Genomic DNA, 21,802 nt, shown 5'->3' with positions numbered 1-21,802 from the left:
GCAGCACCCTCAAATCTTTTAAGAAGTATGAGATGAACCCCAAAAACCCCAAATATCATTCAGCTCTGCTGCAGGCCACAACTTAATTTTTTTTAACCCAAGGCTGTATATTGAATAGTGGAATAGAAAAAAAGTGTATGATTTTTGAAACCACTCAATATTAGCACATGTGAACTGAACACAGCAGTGTATGATCAGTCACTCAGCACAGCACAGTTGAAGGAAAAAGGCTGCACACAGTGCCTGATAGAAAAATACTTTTCTCCCTCCTCCTCAGTGGGCAAAAAAGATTGTGTTCACTGCTCCCCAAAAAGTTTGTGTTCACTGTACCCCAAAAAGATTGCGTTCACTGCATCCCAAAAAGATTGTGTTCACTGCACCCCAAAAAGATTGTGTTCACTGCAGCCCACACACAGCAAAATGGATGTGGACCACTGACACCTGCCTATCTCCTATCCCACACCACACAGCAATATCGATTGTAGTTTGTAGAACACACTTTCCCTAAAAATCAGCAGACTCTCTCCCTAACAGGATTTATAAGATCGTAGATCGGGTGACTGCAAACCCCACCCCACACAGCAATGTCGATTGTAGTTTGTAGAACGCACTGTCCCTAAAATCAGCAGACTCTCTCCCTAAAATGCCTACAACTCGCCCTGCCTAATTCACTCCGACCTGTCCCTCAATTCTATGCGGACACAAATGAGTTTTGCCTGCCTGTCTGTCCCTAATCAGCAGCCAGCACGTTGATGTGTGCTCTCTCCCTGATCTAAACAGCAGAATGACGCCGCAGCGGCGCTGCCTCAAACTTATAAAGACTTGGTCACAAGCTTCAGACGGTCAATCACAGCTACTGATACATTTGCAGGCATGGCTGGGATGGCTTAGGCACACCAGTTAAACGCTTGTTGATTGGCTGTTGAAAGCGCGCCAAAGCATGCAAAACCCGGAAATAAAACGACCAAACACGGATTTTTACCCGAATATACAGTAAAGTGTTCGTGTCCGTGTTCAGGTAAAAAAAATCCAATTATTCGGTACGAACACGAATAATACAGTCCGTGTTGGCTCAACACTACTCCTGACCCCTGCACTATATACTCTATGCTGTACATTACATACTCTTGACCCCTACACTATAAATTCTATGTTGTACATTACATACTCCTGACCCCTGCACTATATACTCTATGTTGTACATTACATACTCCTGACTTCTGCTCTCTTCCCTCTACCTAATGTGTATATATATACACATAATATGGATTCTCTTTTGTTACACCCATTTCCTACCAGCTGGACATTTTATATCTGATGATCTGATTGGAGGACAGACTTTTACATGGTAATAATAATGTGATAACATCCTCCAACTTTGGAACCTTAAACAGAAAGTGATAATGAGGGAGGAGTCAGTAACCCAATGATGTTGGTCTTCAGGATCATTCCAGTCTTCATCTTGGTTGTTCTCCCCCCATCCTCACTCTCTGACCGCTGTTATTCATGACTAAATCATGGACTAAATAAGGAAGTGTGGGACTTCTTGTGTTGGGAAGATGGCAATGAGTGATAGAGGGGGAGGGGACACTCGTCCTATAATCCCCTCATCACTGTCACTCCTATAAAAGACAGTTCTCGTTGTTTCCTCACTCTCTGACTAAGGTCCATGAATAAAGAAATGAACTGGTAGGAGATCAGAGGACCCATTTACTAGTTACCTTGAGGGGGGAATTGTAAGATCCTCAGAGACAAAGCTGCCTGATGTGGGCGGAGTCCTGGTTTAGGGGAACCAATCTGCTGATGTCTAGTAATGATCTTTGTATTTCTATTTTAGTAGATGGACGGGAGATGAAGAAAACCTCAGAGGATTGTCTCACTTTGTCTCCAGACTGTAAAGTAGAAGATGAGGACATCACACAGTATAGTCCAGGAGAAAACCTGGCTACCTCAAATGTCCATCCGGGACCACACAGTGTAGATGAACCATCGTATTCCTCTTATCCTGGGGAACCTCAGACTGTGAGGGACAGTGCCGGACCATCGTATTCCTCTTCTCCTGAGGAACCTCAGACTGTGAGGGACAGTGCCGGACCATCGTATTCCTCTTATCCTGAGGAACCTCAGACTGTGAGGGACAGTGCCGTCCTTCCAACAGATAATAGGTTCTCCTGTACTGAGTGTGGGAAGTGTTTCCCTTTTAAATGCAGGCTTAATGTGCATAAAAGATCTCACACCAGTGAGAAGCCATATACCTGTCCTGAGTGCGGGAAATGTTTTTCATGGAAATCCACTTTTTCCAGACATCAGAGATTTCACACGGGGGAAAAGCCATATTCCTGTTCTGAGTGCAGGAAATGTTTTTCAGAGAAGTCCACTCTTTCCAATCATCAAAGATTGCACACTGGTGAGAAGCCGTATTCCTGTGCTGAGTGTGGGAAATGTTTTGCACAGATGTCCTCTCTTTACAAACATCAGAGATCTCACACCGGGGAGAAGCCGTATTCCTGTCCTGAGTGCGGGAAATGTTTTTCAGAGAAGTCCACTCTTTCCGTGCATCAGAGATCGCACACTGGTGAGAAGCCGTATTCCTGTCCTGAGTGCGGGAAATGTTTTTCAGATAAGTCCACTCTTTCCGTGCATCAGAGATCGCACACTGGTGAGAAGCCGTATTCCTGTCCTGAGTGCGGGAAATGTTTTTCGCATAAGATCGTTCTTTCCACACATCAGAGATTGCACACCGGTGAGAAGCCGTATTCCTGTTCTGAGTGCGGGAAATGTTTTTCAGAGAAGTCCACTCTTTCCACACATCAGAGATTGCACACTGGTGAGAAGCCATATTCCTGTTCTGAGTGCGGGAAATGTTTTTCATGGAAATCCACTCTTTCCACACATCAGAGATTGCACACTGGTGAGAAGCCATATTCCTGTTCTGAGTGTGGGAAATGTTTTTCAGAGAAGTCAACTCTTTCCACACATCAGAGATTTCACACTGGTGTGAAGCCATATTCCTGTCCTGAGTGCGGGAAATGTTTTTCATTGAAGTCCAGTTTTTCCATGCATCAGAGATTGCACACTGCTGAGAAGTCATTTTCCTGTCCTGAGTGCGGAAAATGTTTTGCACAGAAGCACCATCTTTACAGACATCAGAGATCTCACACAGGGGAGAAGCCGTATTCCTGTCCTGAGTGCGGGAAATGTTTTGCACACAAGTCCCACCTTTACAGACATCAGAGATCTCACACGGGGGAGAAGCCATATTCTTGTCCTAAGTGAGAGAAATGTTCCTCACTGAAGTCCTGCCTTCCTGTACATCAGGGGTCCCACACAACCCTCGAGGTGTATTAGTGCCTTGAGTGTGGGAAATGTCTTCTATATGAATGTTGGTGGACATGTGGGGAAGAAACACACCCTGATATACACCTCAGATATACTCCATGGCCGATTTTCATCATGTAAGAAACACTTCATAAGGAGATCAGAGATCACCAAAGGCATGGATGAAGTGTTGTCCCGTGTTGGCCATTGATAGCAGGAGAAAAATAAAAATGGAGTTATTACCTTTCATTGGCTGAGTACATTTTGTGTGGGAAGATTTCACAAACACTTACAGATCTGGTTGTTATAAATGTGTTGATGAAATGTGAACCGCATTCCTCCAGTCATGGTGAATTGGGATTTCCTATAATGGTCAGTTCCATCTAGTGACCATAATGTGCTTTCCTGACAGATGTCCATGGCAGGATATGTTTGGGTAGCCCCGCCCTTGTTCCTCCCCCATAAGACCCCACCCCCATAAATGTTCAGGATAAGCCAATGGTTGCGTTCCTTTTTTGTCCTCCTCACTTATAGGACCATTTTTGTATGAAGTTTTCCTACCTATTAGAAGTATTGGTGGGCGGGTCTGGTGCTGGGCAGCTGTGCGAGATGTCAGGAGCTTCCTTTGGTATTCAGAAGTCTTCCAGGATGTCCCGAGTGGTCATTGAGTCCCCAGCTATCAGCGGGGTGGTGTTATGGCACACATATGTAGAGGATCCATGCCTGGAGAGTGGGCCCTGCCATCGGCAGCCATTTGCATTGCCTTTAAGTAGCCATTAAGTGTTAGACACGCAAAATTTGTTTCAGTACAAATACAAATTCGGACAAATGTTTGCTTATTCCTAGATTCGGATGCATCCAAATCTCCAAATGAAATAGTAATCAATTTAGTTGAAATCTGTTAAAATTTGTTTTTTTTATTCATTTTCGAATGGATTCCAACTTTTCAGAACGATTAGAATTCGGATCAGACAAAAAATTATCGACCGATGCAAATTCTGTGGTAAGAAATAGCTGGTTGTTAAGTAGCAAGCCAGGAAGCCGGCCGCCCACATCCTTACCAACCATGACTCATCAGCTGTCAGCGGGCTTCCCCACTGACAGATGAATGGAAAGAAAAGTTGACTTGTGGTCACTTCTAAGGGTATGTAGACTTAATGCCCTGACCAGGTTTGACCCCTCAGTCTCAGCAGGCCTGGAGATCGCTCTGATTAACTTAACACTGACAGTGTATGGTTGCTCAGAACAATCTGACGTATCATTTATTCAACACCGTATATATAACAAAACAGTATGATTGCAGTATAGGTCACACCCATGAAGACTTTTTTTAGAAGAACAATAGAACAATACATCTAGTATGTGACTAAAAAGACGAGACTTAGATAATAAAAGAGCTATGAACATATTTATCAGAATTTGAAACCTTCTATTGCATGGGAATGCGTGGGTATGAATTTATGCAAGCTCATGATTTTCCAAACATGAGAAGCTGTGAAATATGTGCTGAAACTATAAAATGGATGCTGAAAACTGAAGATGGTGCACCCTTGGTTCATAATATTCTATTAATCCCCTCTTTTTAAATCATATACATGATTTCATAATTTTGTTCCTCTATCCCCTTCATTCAAACTATTTCTGTTTTGCAGACATGTTGGGAAGGGGCTGCACATCTGGCAATACATGCCACAATAAGCTTGAAGAGTGCATACAATACTATAATAAAAACTACTACAGCGATTTGTTAATGTAGTAGATATAATTTATCAAGTCTACATTTTTTGTTAATGGTAATTGTGGGGATAATTGATTCAAACCCCGCTGCCACTTGATCTCTAGCCTTAAATTCATTTAGGACCCTTCTTTGGCTATAAATCTGGCTTATTCCTGCAAAATTGCAACCTCCTGTCTATGTGTTTCTGCATTATCTTATGATGATAAGGGATTTAAAAAAAATGGTGTTATGTATTTATGTGCAGTATGTACAGGTCCTTCTCAAATAATTAGCATATTGTGATAAAGTTCATTATTTTTTGTAATGTACTGATAAACATTAGACTTTCATATATTTTAGATTCATTACACACAACTGAAGTAGTGCAAGCCTTTTATTGTTTTAATATTGATGATTTTGGCATACAGCTCATAAAAAACCAAAATTCCTATCTCAAAAAATTAGCATATTTCATCCGACCAATAAAAAAAAAGTGTTTTTAATACAAAAAAAGTCAACCTTCAAATAATTATGTTCAGTTATGCACTCAATACTTGGTCGGGAATCCTTTTGCAGAAATGACTGCTTCAATGCGGCGTCGCATATCAGCCTGTGGCACTGCTGAGGTGTTATGGAGGCCCAGAATGCTTCGATAGCAGCCTTGAGCTCATCCAGAGTGTTGGGTCTTGCGTCTCTCAACTTTCTCTTCACAACATCCCACAGATTCTCTATGGGGTTCAGGTCAGGAGAGTTGGCAGGCCAATTGAGCACAGTAATACCATGGTCAGTAAACCATTTACCAGTGGTTTTGGCACTGTGAGCAGGTGCCAGGTCGTGCTGAAAAATGAAATCTTCATCTCCATAAAGCTTTTCAGCAGATGGAAGCATGAAGTGCTCCAAAATCTCCTGATAGCTAGCTGCATTGACCCTGCCCTTGATAAAACACAGTGGACCAACACCAGCAGCTGACATGGCACCCTAGACCATCACTGACTGTGGGTACTTGACACTGGACTTCAGGCATTTTGGCATTTCCCTCTCCCCAGTCTTCCTCCAGACTCTGGCACCTTGATTTCCGAATGACATGCAAAATTTGCTTTCATCCGAAAAAAGTACTTTGGACCACTGAGCAACAGTCCAGTGCTGCTTCACTGTAGCCCAGGTCAGGCGCTTCTGCCGCTGTTTATGGTTCAAAAGTGGCTTGACCTGGGGAATGCGGCACCTGTAGCCCATTTCCTGCACACGCCTGTACACGGTGGCTCTAGATGTTTCTACTCCAGACTCAGTCCACTGCTTCCGCAGGTCCCCCAAGGTCTGGAATCGGTCCTTCTCCACAATCTTCCTCAGGGTCCGGTCACCTCTTCTCGTTGTGCAGCGTTTTCTGCCACACTTTTTCCTTCCCACAGACTTCACACCGAGGTGCCTTGATACAGCACTCTGGGAACAGCCTATTCGTTCAGAAATTTCTTTCTGTGTCTTACCCTCTTGCTTGAGGGTGTCAATGATGGCTTTCTGGACAGCTGTCAGGTCGGCAGTCTTAATGATTGCGGTTTTGAGTAATGAACCAGGCTGGGAGTTTTTAAAAGCCTCAGGAATCTTTTGCAGGTGTTTAGAGTTAATTCGTTGATTCAGATGATTAGGTTAATAGCTCGTTTAGAGAACCTTTTCATGATATGCTAATTTTTTGAGATAAGAATTTTGGTTTTTCATGAGCTGTATGCCAAAATCATCAATATTAAAACAATAAAAGGCTTGCACTACTTCAGTTGTGTGTAATGAATGTAAAATATATGAAAGTCTAATGTTTATCAGTACATTACAGAAAATAATGAACTTTATCACAATATGCTAATTTTTTGAGAAGGACCTGTACATGCTCAGCATGTTTTTGGCCGTGCTGTGTAATAGCTAGGAGCGGGGCCGGCTACTTTATTTCATGGTGTGGGGGTCAGCACAGCAGGCATCACTCGGACACTCCGCACTTCCCGGCTCTTCTCTCAGTGTCCGCACTCCTCTTCAGGGCGGAGAGCTCGCCTCCTATTGGCTGCAAGTTATGCTCGTCCCATAGAGCTCGGACTGCCACTGGAGGATACATTCATACGGGCGGGTCCGGCCCTGCGCCGTGAGTAGCGGCACAGCGAACCAATCAGGTGTGCAGGCACGCAAGATTGGTTAGCTGTGCAGCTGCTCACGGCGCGCTGCTCACCGCTGAAGTGTGGGATGGCTGTGAGTCCTCCTCCAAGTCCCGACTTCTCCCTGCCTATGCAAAATATTGTGACCTCGGCGATATGAATATCGCCCACGTCCGCAGAACGATAGTCGATATCATATCGACTATCGTTCAGCCCTACTATATACTGTAATAAATGTGTATGCTCAAACAGAAATCATCTACCTGTATTGCTCTCATGATCAGCCATGTCCAGCCAGGGATCCTGAGCTTCCTAGCAGCATGCAGAGAAAACCTGGTGCGAATTAACACGTGGAGTAAGCTGATCGCATCTGCAATACCGCCAAACGAACGCGCCGAACAGCGCCATCTTTAGTGGAAAAACAGTACTGCAGCTACAAGAAGCTTTTTTGCCATTCCCTTTCCAAACAGACATATTTTTAAAATAAAACGGAAAAGGAACACTTACCAGTCCCACCGCAGAATCCTGTAATAGGATTCAAACTTCACCCATCACGGCGGGCACCGTCAAAGACCTTCAGGGACCAGGTCCTCCTGCTGTAGGAGGCCACTCCCTTGGACCTGTAGAGCGACTTGCTGAAATCTCCTTGGGTAAAATTTTTAACCAGGGTTCCATTTCCCAGGGTCCAGCGCCCGAAAGACCACATTACAGGCTAAACCTCGGATCTTCGGTTGCCATCCTTTTAGCGCTTAGCCTTTTGAATGGATCCAATAGACCGCCCCTTTTTCTGGGACAATACCAAATTTTGGAGAGCTTTAACAGCCATGACCACCACCTTCAAGACACTGGCGAAAAAACTGATGTTACTCCTGTATTGGAGGGGTTATATAGGAGGAACTTCCTGTCTATTGGTTGCCAGTGTCCATTCACCTGAAGGTAGCGTATAACCCAAATAGTAATTATTACCAGCTCTGTGTCCCGTGATGTATGATAAAGAAAGTAGGGTCATCAGGAAGGGGAGCTTGCTGACTCTTGACCAGAGTTCCCAGCTAATCAGGATAATTGCCAGAACTCCGGCTGCAAGGCTCCAATCTCTAGTAGCCTGCTGACTTACATGAGTGATGTCACTGTCTGCAGTAAGAGAAGGGATTTGATTGGATAGTAGGAGGATGCTGCTGCTTAAGTAGAGAGTTGTGGGGGTGCTCTCTTTCCTCTTCCTTCCAATGGAAGCCAAATGTGGACAGGAGGAGGACAGCGGGGTGAATGGTTTGTTATCTTGATCTTTGTTCCATTCTGTGTCCTGCAACTTATTTCTTGACCAGTGAGATGGTAAAATCAAGGCTTTCTTCACTTGCTGGCGGGAGCTCTTTAGGACATCAGAAAAGTAAGTGCAGGTGGGGGTGGGAGGTCCATCAGAGACCAACAGCCCCTATGAGCCCTGAAGCCCCCTCTTACCTCCAAGCCTTGCACTCTGACTACCCCCCCCCCAGAGGCCCCAATAACCCTTCAGCCCCACTAACCTCTCAGAGCTGTTAAGCACTATTTCTTCTTTCAAGGTCCCCAATGTCCTTCAGATACACTTCTTCCTCAGGGGTCCCAGAGTCCTTCAGATGCAGTAAACCCTCAGAGACCCCTCAGCTCCTCTACTTTCCTCAGAGCCCTCAGTATTTCCCTCTGACACCAGTGATGGAACATATTCTTAATGACAGGCTGGGGAATGTTTTCTTCCTCCTGACCAGCATTGTAAAGGGCTCCATACTCCTGACCCCTGCACTCCATCATTGTGTTGGCTCCATATTGTAATGATTGCCCATTGGCTGCCTGTGTAGTGTAATAATTGCCCTTTGTAGGCCATGTATGGTCAGGAGGATGGTCATTGTCTTGTGTATGTATTGTCAGTGATGTTTGTTTAGAGGACAATATTGCTAGAATATACAGTATCTCCAAAATGAAGAGAATGTTCCGGCCCCATAAATAGGGAAATGGTCTGACCCTGAAGGGGTTAATCTACAAATAATAAATGTTAGGGCAGTGCTTGCACTATGGAGAAAATATCTAAATCCATAACACGATAGTTCCAATAAAACCTTCTGATAAAGTGTCAGACAACTCCTGGGGTAACCTGGCAGCACTTACTCAGAAAACCCCCGGCTGTGGATGACTAGGTGTGCTGGGCTCTGTAGTCCCACAGAGTTCAGTGCCTGTGAAGCAATAGCCTCTATAGCAGAAAATGAGGAATACCGACATAAGGAGATGAAGTGCTAATCCATCGACAGGGTCCCGATTACAGATACTCCAGTGGATGGCGGACCGGATACCACTTAGATGTAACCAGAGATGGCGCTCTCCTAACCTGGTGACAACTGACAAGTTTGAATTGGGAAATGCAAATCTTTGTCCAGGAGGCTATTGGCAGGTGAAGAGGTCTTAAAAACGCTCCTACCACCGCCCAGATTCCTTAACCATTTATTGCCCAGAATGGCATCTTCTATAACACTAAGTTCATACAAAACTTTTTTTTTTTTATCATCAATTACTGGTAAATTGATATAGAATACTATAAAAATGCATAAAACAGATGAATCAAAAGCAATCAGCCCAGTATCAGTAATGTATTCAGTCCAGTCGGAGCAATTGTACTAAGCTGAAAAAAACATTTTGATTCCCATCTGGACATCTTTTTTGATAAAATTGCCCCCCCCCCTCCACTCTGGGTTCACCATCTCATCCCCCTAAAATCCAGTCCCTTTCAGACTCCTATTGTGAGACTGGTCATAGCGTCTCTGGAGTAGGCTTGTGACGGTATCAGATTTTCATGCTGAGATTAATTGATTAAGGTTTTGCCACGGTATTATCACGGTATTCAATTATTAAATTTAAATTATTAAATTTCCACCTCACTTCAATTTCATTGCTGAATTTAGGGGCTTTGGTTCACTTATGCACATTATTATATAGTCAGTCAGTACAGACTCTGTGAACCAGGCCTAAAATAGGTCATCAAGCAGTGTCTGGCCTAACTGGTGATAACTGGTTCTGGCGCTCGGCTCCGATCCGATGGCCTGGTCATTAAGAGGGCAAATCCTTGTGGTCAAGAAGTGGTTAAACCTGAAGGAGGTGTTGTTTATAAATTACTTTACTATTGCTTTAGGCCTGGTTCACATGTATGCGGGTTGGTGGTTCACATGTATGCGGGTTGGTGGTTCACATGTATGCGGGTTGGTGGTTCACATTTGCACAGGCATAGCAGCCCATTGATTTGAACGGGCTGCTATGCCCTCATTTTCCGCAGAAAAAAGGTGCATGCAGCATTTTTTTAAAATTCAGTGGCCTTGAAATCCATCCTGCTTTTGCACCATGCGACTAACCTGCAGTTCCTGCTCTGGCAAGCTTTCTGCATTTTTTGTATACGTGGGCACGGCATTTAAAAATAAACAGTTTGCGTGTGCAGCAACGGCAGGTAAGTCGCATGGTGCAAAAGAAGGATGGATTTCATGGCCACTGCATTTTTCTAAATTCTGCATGCACCTTTTTTCAGCTGAAAACGCAGGCATAGCAGCTCAAGCCCATTCACATCAATGGGCTGCTATGCCTGTGCAAATGTGGGCCCCCAACCCGCATACATGTGAACCAGGCCTAAAGCAATAGTAAAGTCATTAATTGGTTAAACCTGCAGGAGGACCGGTGTTTTTATCTATTAATGACTTTACTATTGCTTTAGGCCTGGTTCACATGTATGCGGGTTGGTGGTTCACATGTATGCGGGTTGGTGGTTCACATGTATGCGGGTTGGGGGCCCACATTTGCACAGGCATAGCAGCCCATTGATGTGAATGGGCTTGAGCTGCTATGCCTGCGTTTTCAGCTGAAAAAAGGTGCATGCAGAATTTAAAAAAAATGCAGTGGCCATGAAATCCATCCTTCTTTTGCACCATGCGACTTACCTGCCGTTGCTGCACACGCAAACTGTTTATTTTTAAATGCCGTGCCCACGTATACAAAAAATGCAGAAAGCTTGCCAGAGCAGGAACTGCAGGTTAGTCGCATGGTGCAAAAGCAGGATGGATTTCAAGGCCACTGAATTTTAAAAAAATGCTGCATGCACCTTTTTTCTGCGGAAAATGAGGGCATAGCAGCCCGTTCAAATCAATGGGCTGCTATGCCTGTGCAAATGTGGGCCGCCAACCCGCATACATGTGAACCGCCAACCCGCATACATGTGAACCACCAACCTGCATACATGTGAACCGCCAACCTGCATACATGTGAACCACCAACCCGCATACATGTGAACCACCAACCCGCATACATGTGAACCAGGCCTAAAGCAATAGTAAAGTCATTAATAGATAAAAACACCGGTCCTCCTGCAGGTTTAACCACTTCTGGATCGCAAGGATTTGCCCCTTTAAAGACCAGGCCATCGGATCAGAGCGCCAGGACCAGTCATCACCAGGTAGGCCAGACACTGCTTGATGGCTATATAATAATGTAATGTGGGCTGCTAGGCGTGTGTGTGTGTATATATATATTTATTAGAGCTGCACGATTCTGGCCAAAATGAGAATCACGATTTTTTAGCTTGGAATAAAGATCACGATTCTCTCACGATTCTCTGTGTAACAAAAAAAAAAAAAAAATTGGGATAACTTTACTGTTACGTTTTTTTTTTTTTTTTTTTATTCATTAAAGTCTAATCATTGCGTTTGAAAGACTGCTGCGCAAATACAGTGTGACATAAAATATTACAACAATCGCCATTTTATTCTGTAGGGTCTCTGCTAAAAAAATATATAAAATGTTTGGGGGTTCTAAGTACTTTTCTAGCAAAAAAAAAACTGATTTTAACTTGCAAGCAGCAAGTGTCAGAAAAAGATCCAGTCTTTAAGAGGTTAAACTTCCTTTCTCCCTGGCAGAGGGAAGGAAAAGATACAATGTAATCATTTTTGTTTATAGTTAGGAGACTTAATGCTGAAAGGTGTTAGCTGAGTGAGTGAATGAGTCATCCAGCTCACTGAAATGTATCAATTCACAAGTCAGGCAGACTTGACAGAGAAACTCGGTATTTTAAAAATGCCACAATAACAATACCGTGGCTATGCAATACCGCGATATATCGAATTACCGAAAACCGGCATATGTCTACTCTGGAGTGGGCGCTGATCATTCCCGTGTAAAATCTTACAGAAATCTTCCCTAATCCCTACCATTAATTATCATTTCATCCCCCCCACATACAATGTGTGGAACCGGTGTTCCGTGAGAATTACCTACCCGTGAGAAAAACCTACCCCTCGTCACTTCCGGTTCACGGCACTGTATGGAATGCAGCTGTTACATTAAAACAACTGTGCTGCAATACGAATCATCTCCGCTCCTGTGCCTGTCACTTCCCTGCTCTCGGCAAGTAAATATAAAAGCGGCGGCGGCTGTATGAAAAGATAAATCACGGAGACGCCAGCCGCTTTTATATTTACTTGCCGAGAGCAGGGAAGTGACAGCCACAGGAGCGGAGATGATTCGTATTGCAACCCCGCTGTTTTATTTAACCTCCGCGTGGGTAGGTTTTTTCCACGGTACACCGTCCTATTTCAATACTAGTGCGCATGCGCACTAGTCTGCTCCTCTGTCGTCCCTTTAGGTATCCGGCCCTGTGAGCATGCGCACTGCTGCGCTGCTCAGCTGTTCCTGGCCGGAAGTGACGAGGGGTAGGTAATTCTCACGGGGTAGGTAATTCTCACGCTACACCGGCATTTACTGACACCAATAACTCCCCTCGTGGTACAGACCATAAATTCCCTCATTGTAATATACGGGGTTATTCTGAAATTTCCACACTATATATGTGTGTATCATCATCTGCTGGAGATAAAAGACATCACAGTGACTATGGAGGAGGAGGACGGACATGATGGGGGGGGGGGGGGTTACTGGGTGTAAATAGAAAATAAGATCTTATTACCTCCTCTACTGCCACTTCCACCAAGGAATTTCCTGCCGCATGGAACTTCCTGTCTTTTCCCAGATCACTTCCTGTCTGTACCTGACATCACTTCCTGTCTGTATTCCATAGAAACTTTCTGTCTGCACATGAGTGAGATCACCACCTTGTGGAGTTCAGAGAAACTGCAACCCCAAGAAATGTTTCCCTGTAACCATTCCTTTTAAAAATATCTTACAGAGCTACCACAGAAGTTAAAATATACCACAAAAAAGTATAAAAAAAAAACAGATACAGTTCTTCTGCAACCAATTGTTTAACAAAAAAATTTTTATTGCCAGAGATGTATAGTAACTAAGTAGAACTACTTCACTACAGTACTTAAGTACGGAAAGGCGGTATCTGTACTTTCCTAGAGTAGAATTTTTTTCTCCTACTTCCACTTTTACTTCACTACATTTTTTTGATGATTTCAATACTTCTACTCTGATATTTTTTTTTTGTGCTGCATAGTTACTCGTTACTATTATAAAAATGACCACTGTCAGAAGAGTAGATGGGGGGTTTCATGAAGCTCAAAACATGTGTATTATCAGCGCATATGAAAATAAAAGCTACTGTATGTATAAATAAAAGCTGCATTTGAAATAATAAAAAACAATATGATGTTCAAACTTTTGACTTCTTTCTTTAATAACTACATAACACAGTACTTGTACTTTTACTTTCAGTACTTGAGTAGCAATTTTTTTTCAAAACTACTGGTACTTTTACTTTCAGTACTTGAGTAGCAATTTTTTTTAAAAAACTACTTGCAATACTTAAGTACAAAAAATGTTGAATACTTTAGTACTTCTACTGAAGTCACTTTTTGATCGAGCACTTCCACTTCTACTCAAGTCACTTTTTGATCGAGCACTTGTACTTTTACTCAAGTGTGGGTTTCGAGTACTTTATACAACTCTGTTTATTGCATACAGAAATGTCTTAAAGAGACAGAACAAAAATCTAACAACAAATGTACAGTGTTAAGCTAATAAAATAAATGTGGGGTGGTTCTATTTATTATAAACTTATTCTATTGTCTATTCCTATAATAGTCTATCAAAGCTCTAATTTGGTTACTGGAGGGTATACTAACAATGCTAGCTGTAAAAATAAACACACTGCTTTAATAAGCAAGGATGTAAGTTATTATAAAGAAAGTAAAAATGCTAACATAAAACACTAAAAGAATACTACAGAGCATATAAGACAGAACAATCACAGATAATACTTTAAATATTCGTCCTCAGGGTTCGATATCTTTCAGCTGGTCTCAAGCACATACAGAAGGACAGAAAAAGGTAGCACAAGAGCCATGGTGGCCAAGAGAGCCAACAGCCAAGAGATAGAATTCTAGCTGGCAATTCTTTCAAAAGTCCACTCAGACACCACCCACATAAACACCCACTGTCTGCTTGTCCAATGACAGCTCATAAGATGCCCTCTTCCTAATCAACAGGGAGTATCTCATCTTTCCAGGAAGAATGTTATTTTCTTCCACTAGGGGCGCCATTTGTTCACGAATCACTGTTTTTGACCTGGGTCATCTTCCAGTAACAGTTGGCCTTTGATGTTGGTATAACCTCCCCAGGAGATCTTATCTGAGGCTCCTCTACACCCATACATCACAACAGGAGGCTTATGCGAGAACATCCTGTGAGGATATGAATTCCCATTTATGACTCCTTGTCAGGAATGTCCTGTTGGGTACTTTGCATTCCAGGCCAGGTGTGATCAGGTTTCAATCATCCAGAAACATCTGATATCAGAACACGTAAAACTACATGTTGCCTCAAACAGCTAATAAAACAGATACCCCATAACTGATCCTTTTGGTAAAAAAATGCAAAAATACACCAAAAAGCATAAACATATATATCAATCCACACATAATGAAGATGTCAAACATAAATTGCAAGGATGTAATGTTCACATAGGAATGGTGGTAGAGATCTCACAAAGTAAGAGAAATTCCTTGACTGCTTATATAAATAAAATAATTCATCCTGGAATTAAAAAAGCTGCAAAGTAATAAATAATATATAAACTGGGTCATCAACTTCATCCATAAAGACATTGCGATACAAGATCTTCTAGATCACATAGAAGGAGGACTCATGGATGATTTCATACATTTGTTTGGAAGGATAGAAGAATTCTCAGAAGGGATCATGTAGGATGACAGCAAAGTCTCCTGACTGGTGGGATCATCCAAATATAATGATTACATCCATGAACTGGAGCGAGCTCGTTGAGGTGATAAAGCCAATCTGTAATCACTGTGTAGACGTTATCCAAGCACTCTGCACACTCCAGGTGTGGAGAAAGTCTCAAGGTGGATTTAGCCTGTCATTTATCATAGGTAGAAATGTCCACACATGGACTTCCACAGGGACCACCGAAATAACATATATAACTTGTACAGGGTCAGGTCTAGGGATGATCAAACTTTTCAAAAGTTCGGATCTACCAGAACACCTTTCTGTATCAGCCAGGTCCCGCAAGCTATGGTTTGCCCAAGTGAAGGTATGTAGTTGTAAACATATATGGACCAGGGCCGTCTTTAACATGAAGAGAAAAGGGACATCCGCCTCAGGCCCAGTCATTATTACATGGTTACATAGTTACATAGTAGTTGAGGTTGAATAAAGACAATAGTTCATCCAGTTCAACCTTTTTAGGTGTGTGTGGCCGTAATCATCTCTCATACCCCTGAATGTTCTGATCCTTGAGATGTATGTCTAAGAGTCTTTTGAAAGCAACCATACTTCCCGCAGAAACCACCTCTTGTGGTAGAGAATTCCACAATCCTGTAGCCTTAACAGTAAAAAAACCCCTGCGTTGCCTGAGGTTAAAATGCTTCTCCTCTAATCGCATTGTATGCCCTCGAGTCCTCATGCAATCCTTTAGACTGAATAGCTTTTTTTCTATGCTGAGATAACCATTGAGGTATTTATAAATTGCTACCATGTCCCCTCTCAGGCGTCTCTTCTCCAGGGAGAATAGATCAAGCAATTGCAGACGCTCTTCATAATTAAGGTCCTCCAATCCCCTAATTAGTTTAGTTGCCCTTCTCTGGATTCTCCGCAGCTTCAATACATCCCTCCTGAGGACTGGCGATCAGAACTGGATGCGGTCGGACCAGAGTTTTATAAAGTGGTTTATAGTTTTATCTCTGGAATACATCCCTCCTGAGGACTGGCGATCAGAACTGGACAGAATACTCCAGATGTGGTCGGACCAGAGTTTTATAAAGTGGAAGGAATATAGTTTTATCTCTGGAATACATCCCTTTCTTTATGCATGCTAATATTTTGCCGGCTTTGGCAGCGGCCACTTGACATCGCATGCTATTACCTAGTCTATCCTCTACCAAGACCACCAGATCTTTCTCCATTTTTTAATCCCCCAAAGGTTCCCCCCTAAAGTGTATTGTGCTTTTATGTTTTTAGTCCCCAAGTGCAAAACCTTACACCTCTCCACATTAAACCTCATTTGCCATGCCGTTGCCCAATTATTTTGGGCCCAAAGCAGCTAACTTTCTCCTGTACTACACCTGCAGTCTCTGACCTTATCTTTTAGTATGCCAGCAGTCTGTGACTCTCTTCTGTACTATGCCAGCAGCCTCTGACCCAGTCTTGTACTACGTCTGCAGTCTCTGACCCTCTCCTGTAGTAGGCCTGCAGTCTCTGTACTATGTCTGCACTCTCGCATGCTGTAATGTTCTGGTACCTTTGGGTACCCTAATTACTCTTTCATAAGTGTATGCGCCCCACCATTCTCTTTTGGTAAGGTGCGCATACACCTTTAAGACTGATGCTGTCATCACTGAGCGCCGGACTGGATGGCTATTTAGATCGCCGGCTCTCACTCACATGTGTTCGTTCAAACTGCTTTGTGCCTTGATGCTAACCTGTCTTGAAGCTCTCATGCTTGCAAGCATACCTCGCTGTCGGAACCACGCTGCGCTGATCCCTGTATCCCGCTACCGGATCATCCGCTCTTGCCGAACCTCTCCTCTGCTACATTGCTATTAGTGATAAGTACCCCACAGGGGAAACCTCTATAACCTTTATACTAAAGCTTACACTATCTAGCTCTGCATACTAAGGACTATTACTACATCTGCATTATCTAAGATTGCTAGCTCTTGAGCCTACTACCACCTGTTCTTGCACTGGGTTGATCTCTCTTGTATGTCCACCTGCTACTCTGTCATCTGCTACCATACATGATTGCTAAACCTATCTGCATCCCATCTGCTACTATCTTACTTTCAAGAACATTTCCTTTCAAGTGTCTGTCATCTACCATCTCTACCCAACCTGTCTCTTCAGCCTATCATCACTGTGTTACTATATACATAAGTCACTCTAGGAAACATCTTATTGAGTGTGTGTATTTACTTGCTGAATTGAGATCATCCACACATGATGAGTCATTGAGAGTTGGGAATGGTGTCTCAGCGTTTCTCTTACATGACTACTGAAGTGGAATATTTCTGCAGCTGAAAATCCACATCATACGTAAAACGCAGGAGCGTTACAGATTGAACGAACCACAAATGGATTCAGCAGAAATAACCACTCAGATGACACAATTAAAACAGCAAGTACCTGCGTTAATACACGCACTTGCTGAATTAAAAGAAGACAATCAGGCTCTGTCACAGCAGGTAATTAGACTGACACAACTTACCACTGCTCAGTCCCCTGAACCCAAAATAAATCCTCCTTTGGTATTTACAGGCGATCGCAAAAAATTTCGCGAATTTAAAACGCATGTGAGTTACTTTTCTTGCTAAAACCCCGTACCTACCTTACTGATCACATTAAGGTTTGTACTATTATTTCTTACCTAACAGGCGATCCACGGGCCTGGGCAGACTCTCTTTTTGAGAAAAGCGACCAGCTTCTCAACTCCTATGCCTTGTTCCTAGCAGAACTCACTAGCCTATATGATGATCCCAATAGGCAGAGTACTGCCGATCTTCAATTAAGATCCTTGAAACAAGGTGGGAGACCTGTAGAAGACTTTGTCGCAGAATTCAAGAGATGGACCCTTGATTCAGAATGGAATGATGCATCTCTGAAATCCCAATTTAGGCTTGGCCTATCAGAGGCCGTTAAAGACGAGCTCGCCCGAGCGGAGCTGCCAAAAACCCTGGATGCATTGATACAACTCAGTATTACCATAGATAGAAGGCTACAAGAAAGAAAGGCTGAGAAAATGGGAATGCCATTATCCAGTTCTTCTCGGATCTCGGCCGTTGACCCCGTTCCTATGGAGGTAGGAACCATACACCCACCTCTATCAACTATGGAAAAAGCCAGAAGACGATCTGGTAATCTCTGCTTGTACTGTGCATCCCCGGATCACAAGATAAACGTCTGTCCCCTAGTCTACAAAAAGAAGGGTGAGTGTTCACATGTCCTCCTAGGGGGATTGACAACTTCAATCACTAACCCTTACCTTTCTGTTTGCTTAACATTACAGTGGGACCAGAACAGGATTACTACTAAGGCCATGATTGACACAGGATCTTGTGGAAATTATATTGACATATGTTTTGCTGCTTTAAATAAAGTTCCTATTATTTCTAAACTTAAACCTGTCTCAGTTATGCCCCATACACACATGCAGATTATCTGCAGACTTTTGTCTGCAGACTTACCAAAACCATATAATATGAGGTCAAACCTAAACACTTTCAATTTGTATGCAATCCGGCAGGCCCTTGCACTACATAGAAAAGGTAAGTCTGCAGACAAAAGTCTGCAGATAATCTGCACGTGTGTATGGGGCATAAGTCTTATTAACGGTGTTCCTTTATCCTCTGGTCCGATCACTGATCAGACACAGGCACTCCTAGTCACTACTAACGGGTCTCATATGGAGACCACTACCTTCGATCTAATACCTTCACCCCACTTTCCCATTGTTTTGGGACTTCCCTGGTTGCACACACATCAACCAACCATAGATTGGAAGGAACGGACCCTGACCTTCCTCTCTTGCTATTGCGAGGGTACGTGTAACCTCCCGTCTTTCAGGAAGATCCTGTCTGTGGTGACAGATGAGATTGCACCACTATGTTATCAGGATCTCTCTGAGGTTTTTCTTGAGAAAAATGCTCAAGCACTACCTCCCCATCGAGACTATGATTGTAGCATTGATCTACTCCCAAATAGCAAATTGCCGTTCGGTCATGTTTATCCTCTTTCACAGGATGAACTTTCCCATCTCAAAGACTATTTGGATGAGAATTTGGAAAAAGGTTTTATTAGACCTTCCACTTCTTCCACAGCAGCAGGACTCTTTTTTGTCCGCAATAAGGACTCAAGTCTCAGGCCTATCATCGACTATAGGCAATTGAATGCTATTACAATAAAAGATCGCTATCCTCTACCGCTTATCCCTGAGCTCATTGAGCAGGTGCGTGGAGCTACCTATTTTTCAAAATTGGACCTGAAAGGAGCATACAATCTCATTCGAATCCGTGATGGACACGGAAGTGGAAGACTGCATTCAGAACCAGATACGGATTGTTCGAATATCTTGTAATGCCATTCGGGCTATGCAACGCCCCTGCAGTTTTTCAACGATTTATAAACGATATTTTCAGAGACTTACTAGATGTCTGTGTTGTGGTATATCTGGACGATATACTTATATATTCACGATCCCTGTCTGAACACATAAGACATGTAAGACTAGTATTATCGAGATTGCTTGCACACAACCTTTATGTGAAACTGAAAAAATGCTTGTTTCATAAAGAAGAGGTACTGTTTCTAGGCTACATCATATCCAAAACAGGAATCGAGATGGACATGAGTAAGATATCCTGCATTCAGGATTGGCCTACACCAACTACACGCAAGGCGCTACAGCGATTCCTTGGATTTTCGAATTTCTACAGGAAGTTCATTAGAAACTTCTCTGCCATTGTGAGACCCCTCACACAGCTCACTAGCATTAAAAAAACATTCAAATGGTCAGATGAAGCAAATAAAGCTTTTCACCTGTTAAAGACAAGGTTTACTTCTGCTCCCATACTACGCCATCCAGACCCATCCCTCCAATACATTCTGGAAGTAGATGCGTCAAACATGGCAGTAGGAGCAATACTCTCCCAACGACCAACTCACACTTCACCACTTCATCCAGTCGCCTTTTTTTCTAAATCCCTGAGCAGTCCCGAGATAAATTACCCCGTGGGTGAAAAGGAACTGCTTGCTATAAAATTGGCTCTGGAGAATTGGCGAAATCTGCTCGAAGGCACCCAATTACCCATACTTATATACACGGACCATAAAAATCTCCAATATCTTCAGACTAACAAAACTCTCTCGCACCGACAGGTACGATGGTCACTATTCTTTCTAAGGTTTAACTTCCTAGTGACCTACACACCTGCAGATAAGAACAAAAAGGCGGATGCACTATCACGACTAACTGAAGAAAACTACTTCGAAATCCCTTCCGTTCCTATAATACCTCACAAACGCATTATTGGAGTTGTCCGTTCCTTGAAGGAAGAGGTTTTGCATGGTATAAGTTTGGATACACCCCCACCACAACTAAATACTGATGCAGAAGGCTTCCTCTACTACAACGACAAACTTTACATACCACCTACCATACGCACCAAGATCTTGGAATTATCGCATGATGTGCCTATGGCAGGACATATGGGTATGACAAAGACTCTTAATCTGATTACCAGGCAATTCTGGTGGCCTGACATGAAAACATCTATACAAAAATTCGTCTCTTCATGCAATATCTGTGCCAGGTCCAAAATTGACACTACGAGACCATCCGGTCTACTATGCAGTCTACCAATACCCCAAACTCCATGGGAAGTTGTGTCCTTGGACTTTATAGTGGAATTGCCTCCTTCCAAAGGATTTAATACCATCTTAGTGTCAGTGGACCATCTGACAAAAATGGCACATTTCATTGCTATTCGCAGACTACCTTCGTCCAAACAAACGGCAGAACTCCTGATGAAACATGTCTTTAAGTTACATGGTATCCCAAAAACTCTTCTGTTTGACCGTGGATCACAATTTATTTCCAAGTTCTGGCAAGAACTATGTCACATACTACGGATCGAGCGGAAGCTCACTTCTCCTTACCATCCGCAGACCAACGGACAGACTGAAAGAGTCAACCAATGCATCGAGCAATATTTACGTTGTTACACTTCTTACCAACAGGATGATTGGGTGGATCTTCTCCCTCTGGCAGAATTTGCCTACAACAACGCAACCCACAGTACGACCAAGCAGAGCCCGTTCTACTTGAACTATGGGTTTCATCCCTCTATTCTTCCACCACGCATCCTTCCTTCAAATAACCCAGTAGCCTCAGACTATCTTACCCAAATAAAAGACTCTCTGGGTTTGCTTAATACTACCATTGCACACGCTCATAGTCAACAAAAGAAGTACTATGATCTTCGCAGAAGACCTTCTCCTCAGTACGCTATCGGGGACCTCGTTTGGCTCTCAACAAAAAATTTTAGACTGAAAATCCCTAGCAAAAAGCTTGGACCTCTGTTCTTGGGACCTTTCCCAATCAAGAAACTTATTGGAAAAGCTGCAGTACAGCTTACATTGCCAATAGACCTCAAAATACATC

At 43.1% G+C, this 21,802-nt stretch overlaps 2 protein-coding genes across 2 annotated transcripts in view; one reads left to right on the top strand and one right to left on the bottom strand.

Annotated features, from left to right (window-relative positions):
• LOC309550230 (uncharacterized protein) overlaps window positions 1-21,802 on the top strand; it is a gene marked incomplete at its 5' end in the record, with an annotated part of 1,091,635 nt that overhangs the window by 463,012 nt on the left and 606,821 nt on the right. The window contains 2 exons of the mRNA XM_082250641.1: window positions 1,838-1,991; window positions 2,088-2,997. Coding sequence (XP_082106767.1) covers window positions 1,838-1,991; window positions 2,088-2,997 — 1,064 coding nt within the window. The remainder of the gene's footprint in view (window positions 1-1,837; window positions 1,992-2,087; window positions 2,998-21,802) is intronic.
• The window catches only part of LOC309548756 (uncharacterized protein), a gene marked incomplete at its 3' end in the record, with an annotated part of 240,460 nt that overhangs the window by 192,338 nt on the left and 26,320 nt on the right, over window positions 1-21,802 (bottom strand). The gene's annotated exons all lie outside the window — the stretch shown is intronic.

The sequence above is a fragment of the Pelophylax lessonae genome, assembly GCF_965119305.1.
Source record: "Pelophylax lessonae genome assembly, chromosome: 3".
NCBI lineage: Eukaryota > Metazoa > Chordata > Amphibia > Anura > Ranidae > Pelophylax > Pelophylax lessonae.
Note: the sequence above shows the minus strand (reverse complement) of the source record. Positions and strands in the feature narration are given on the sequence as shown.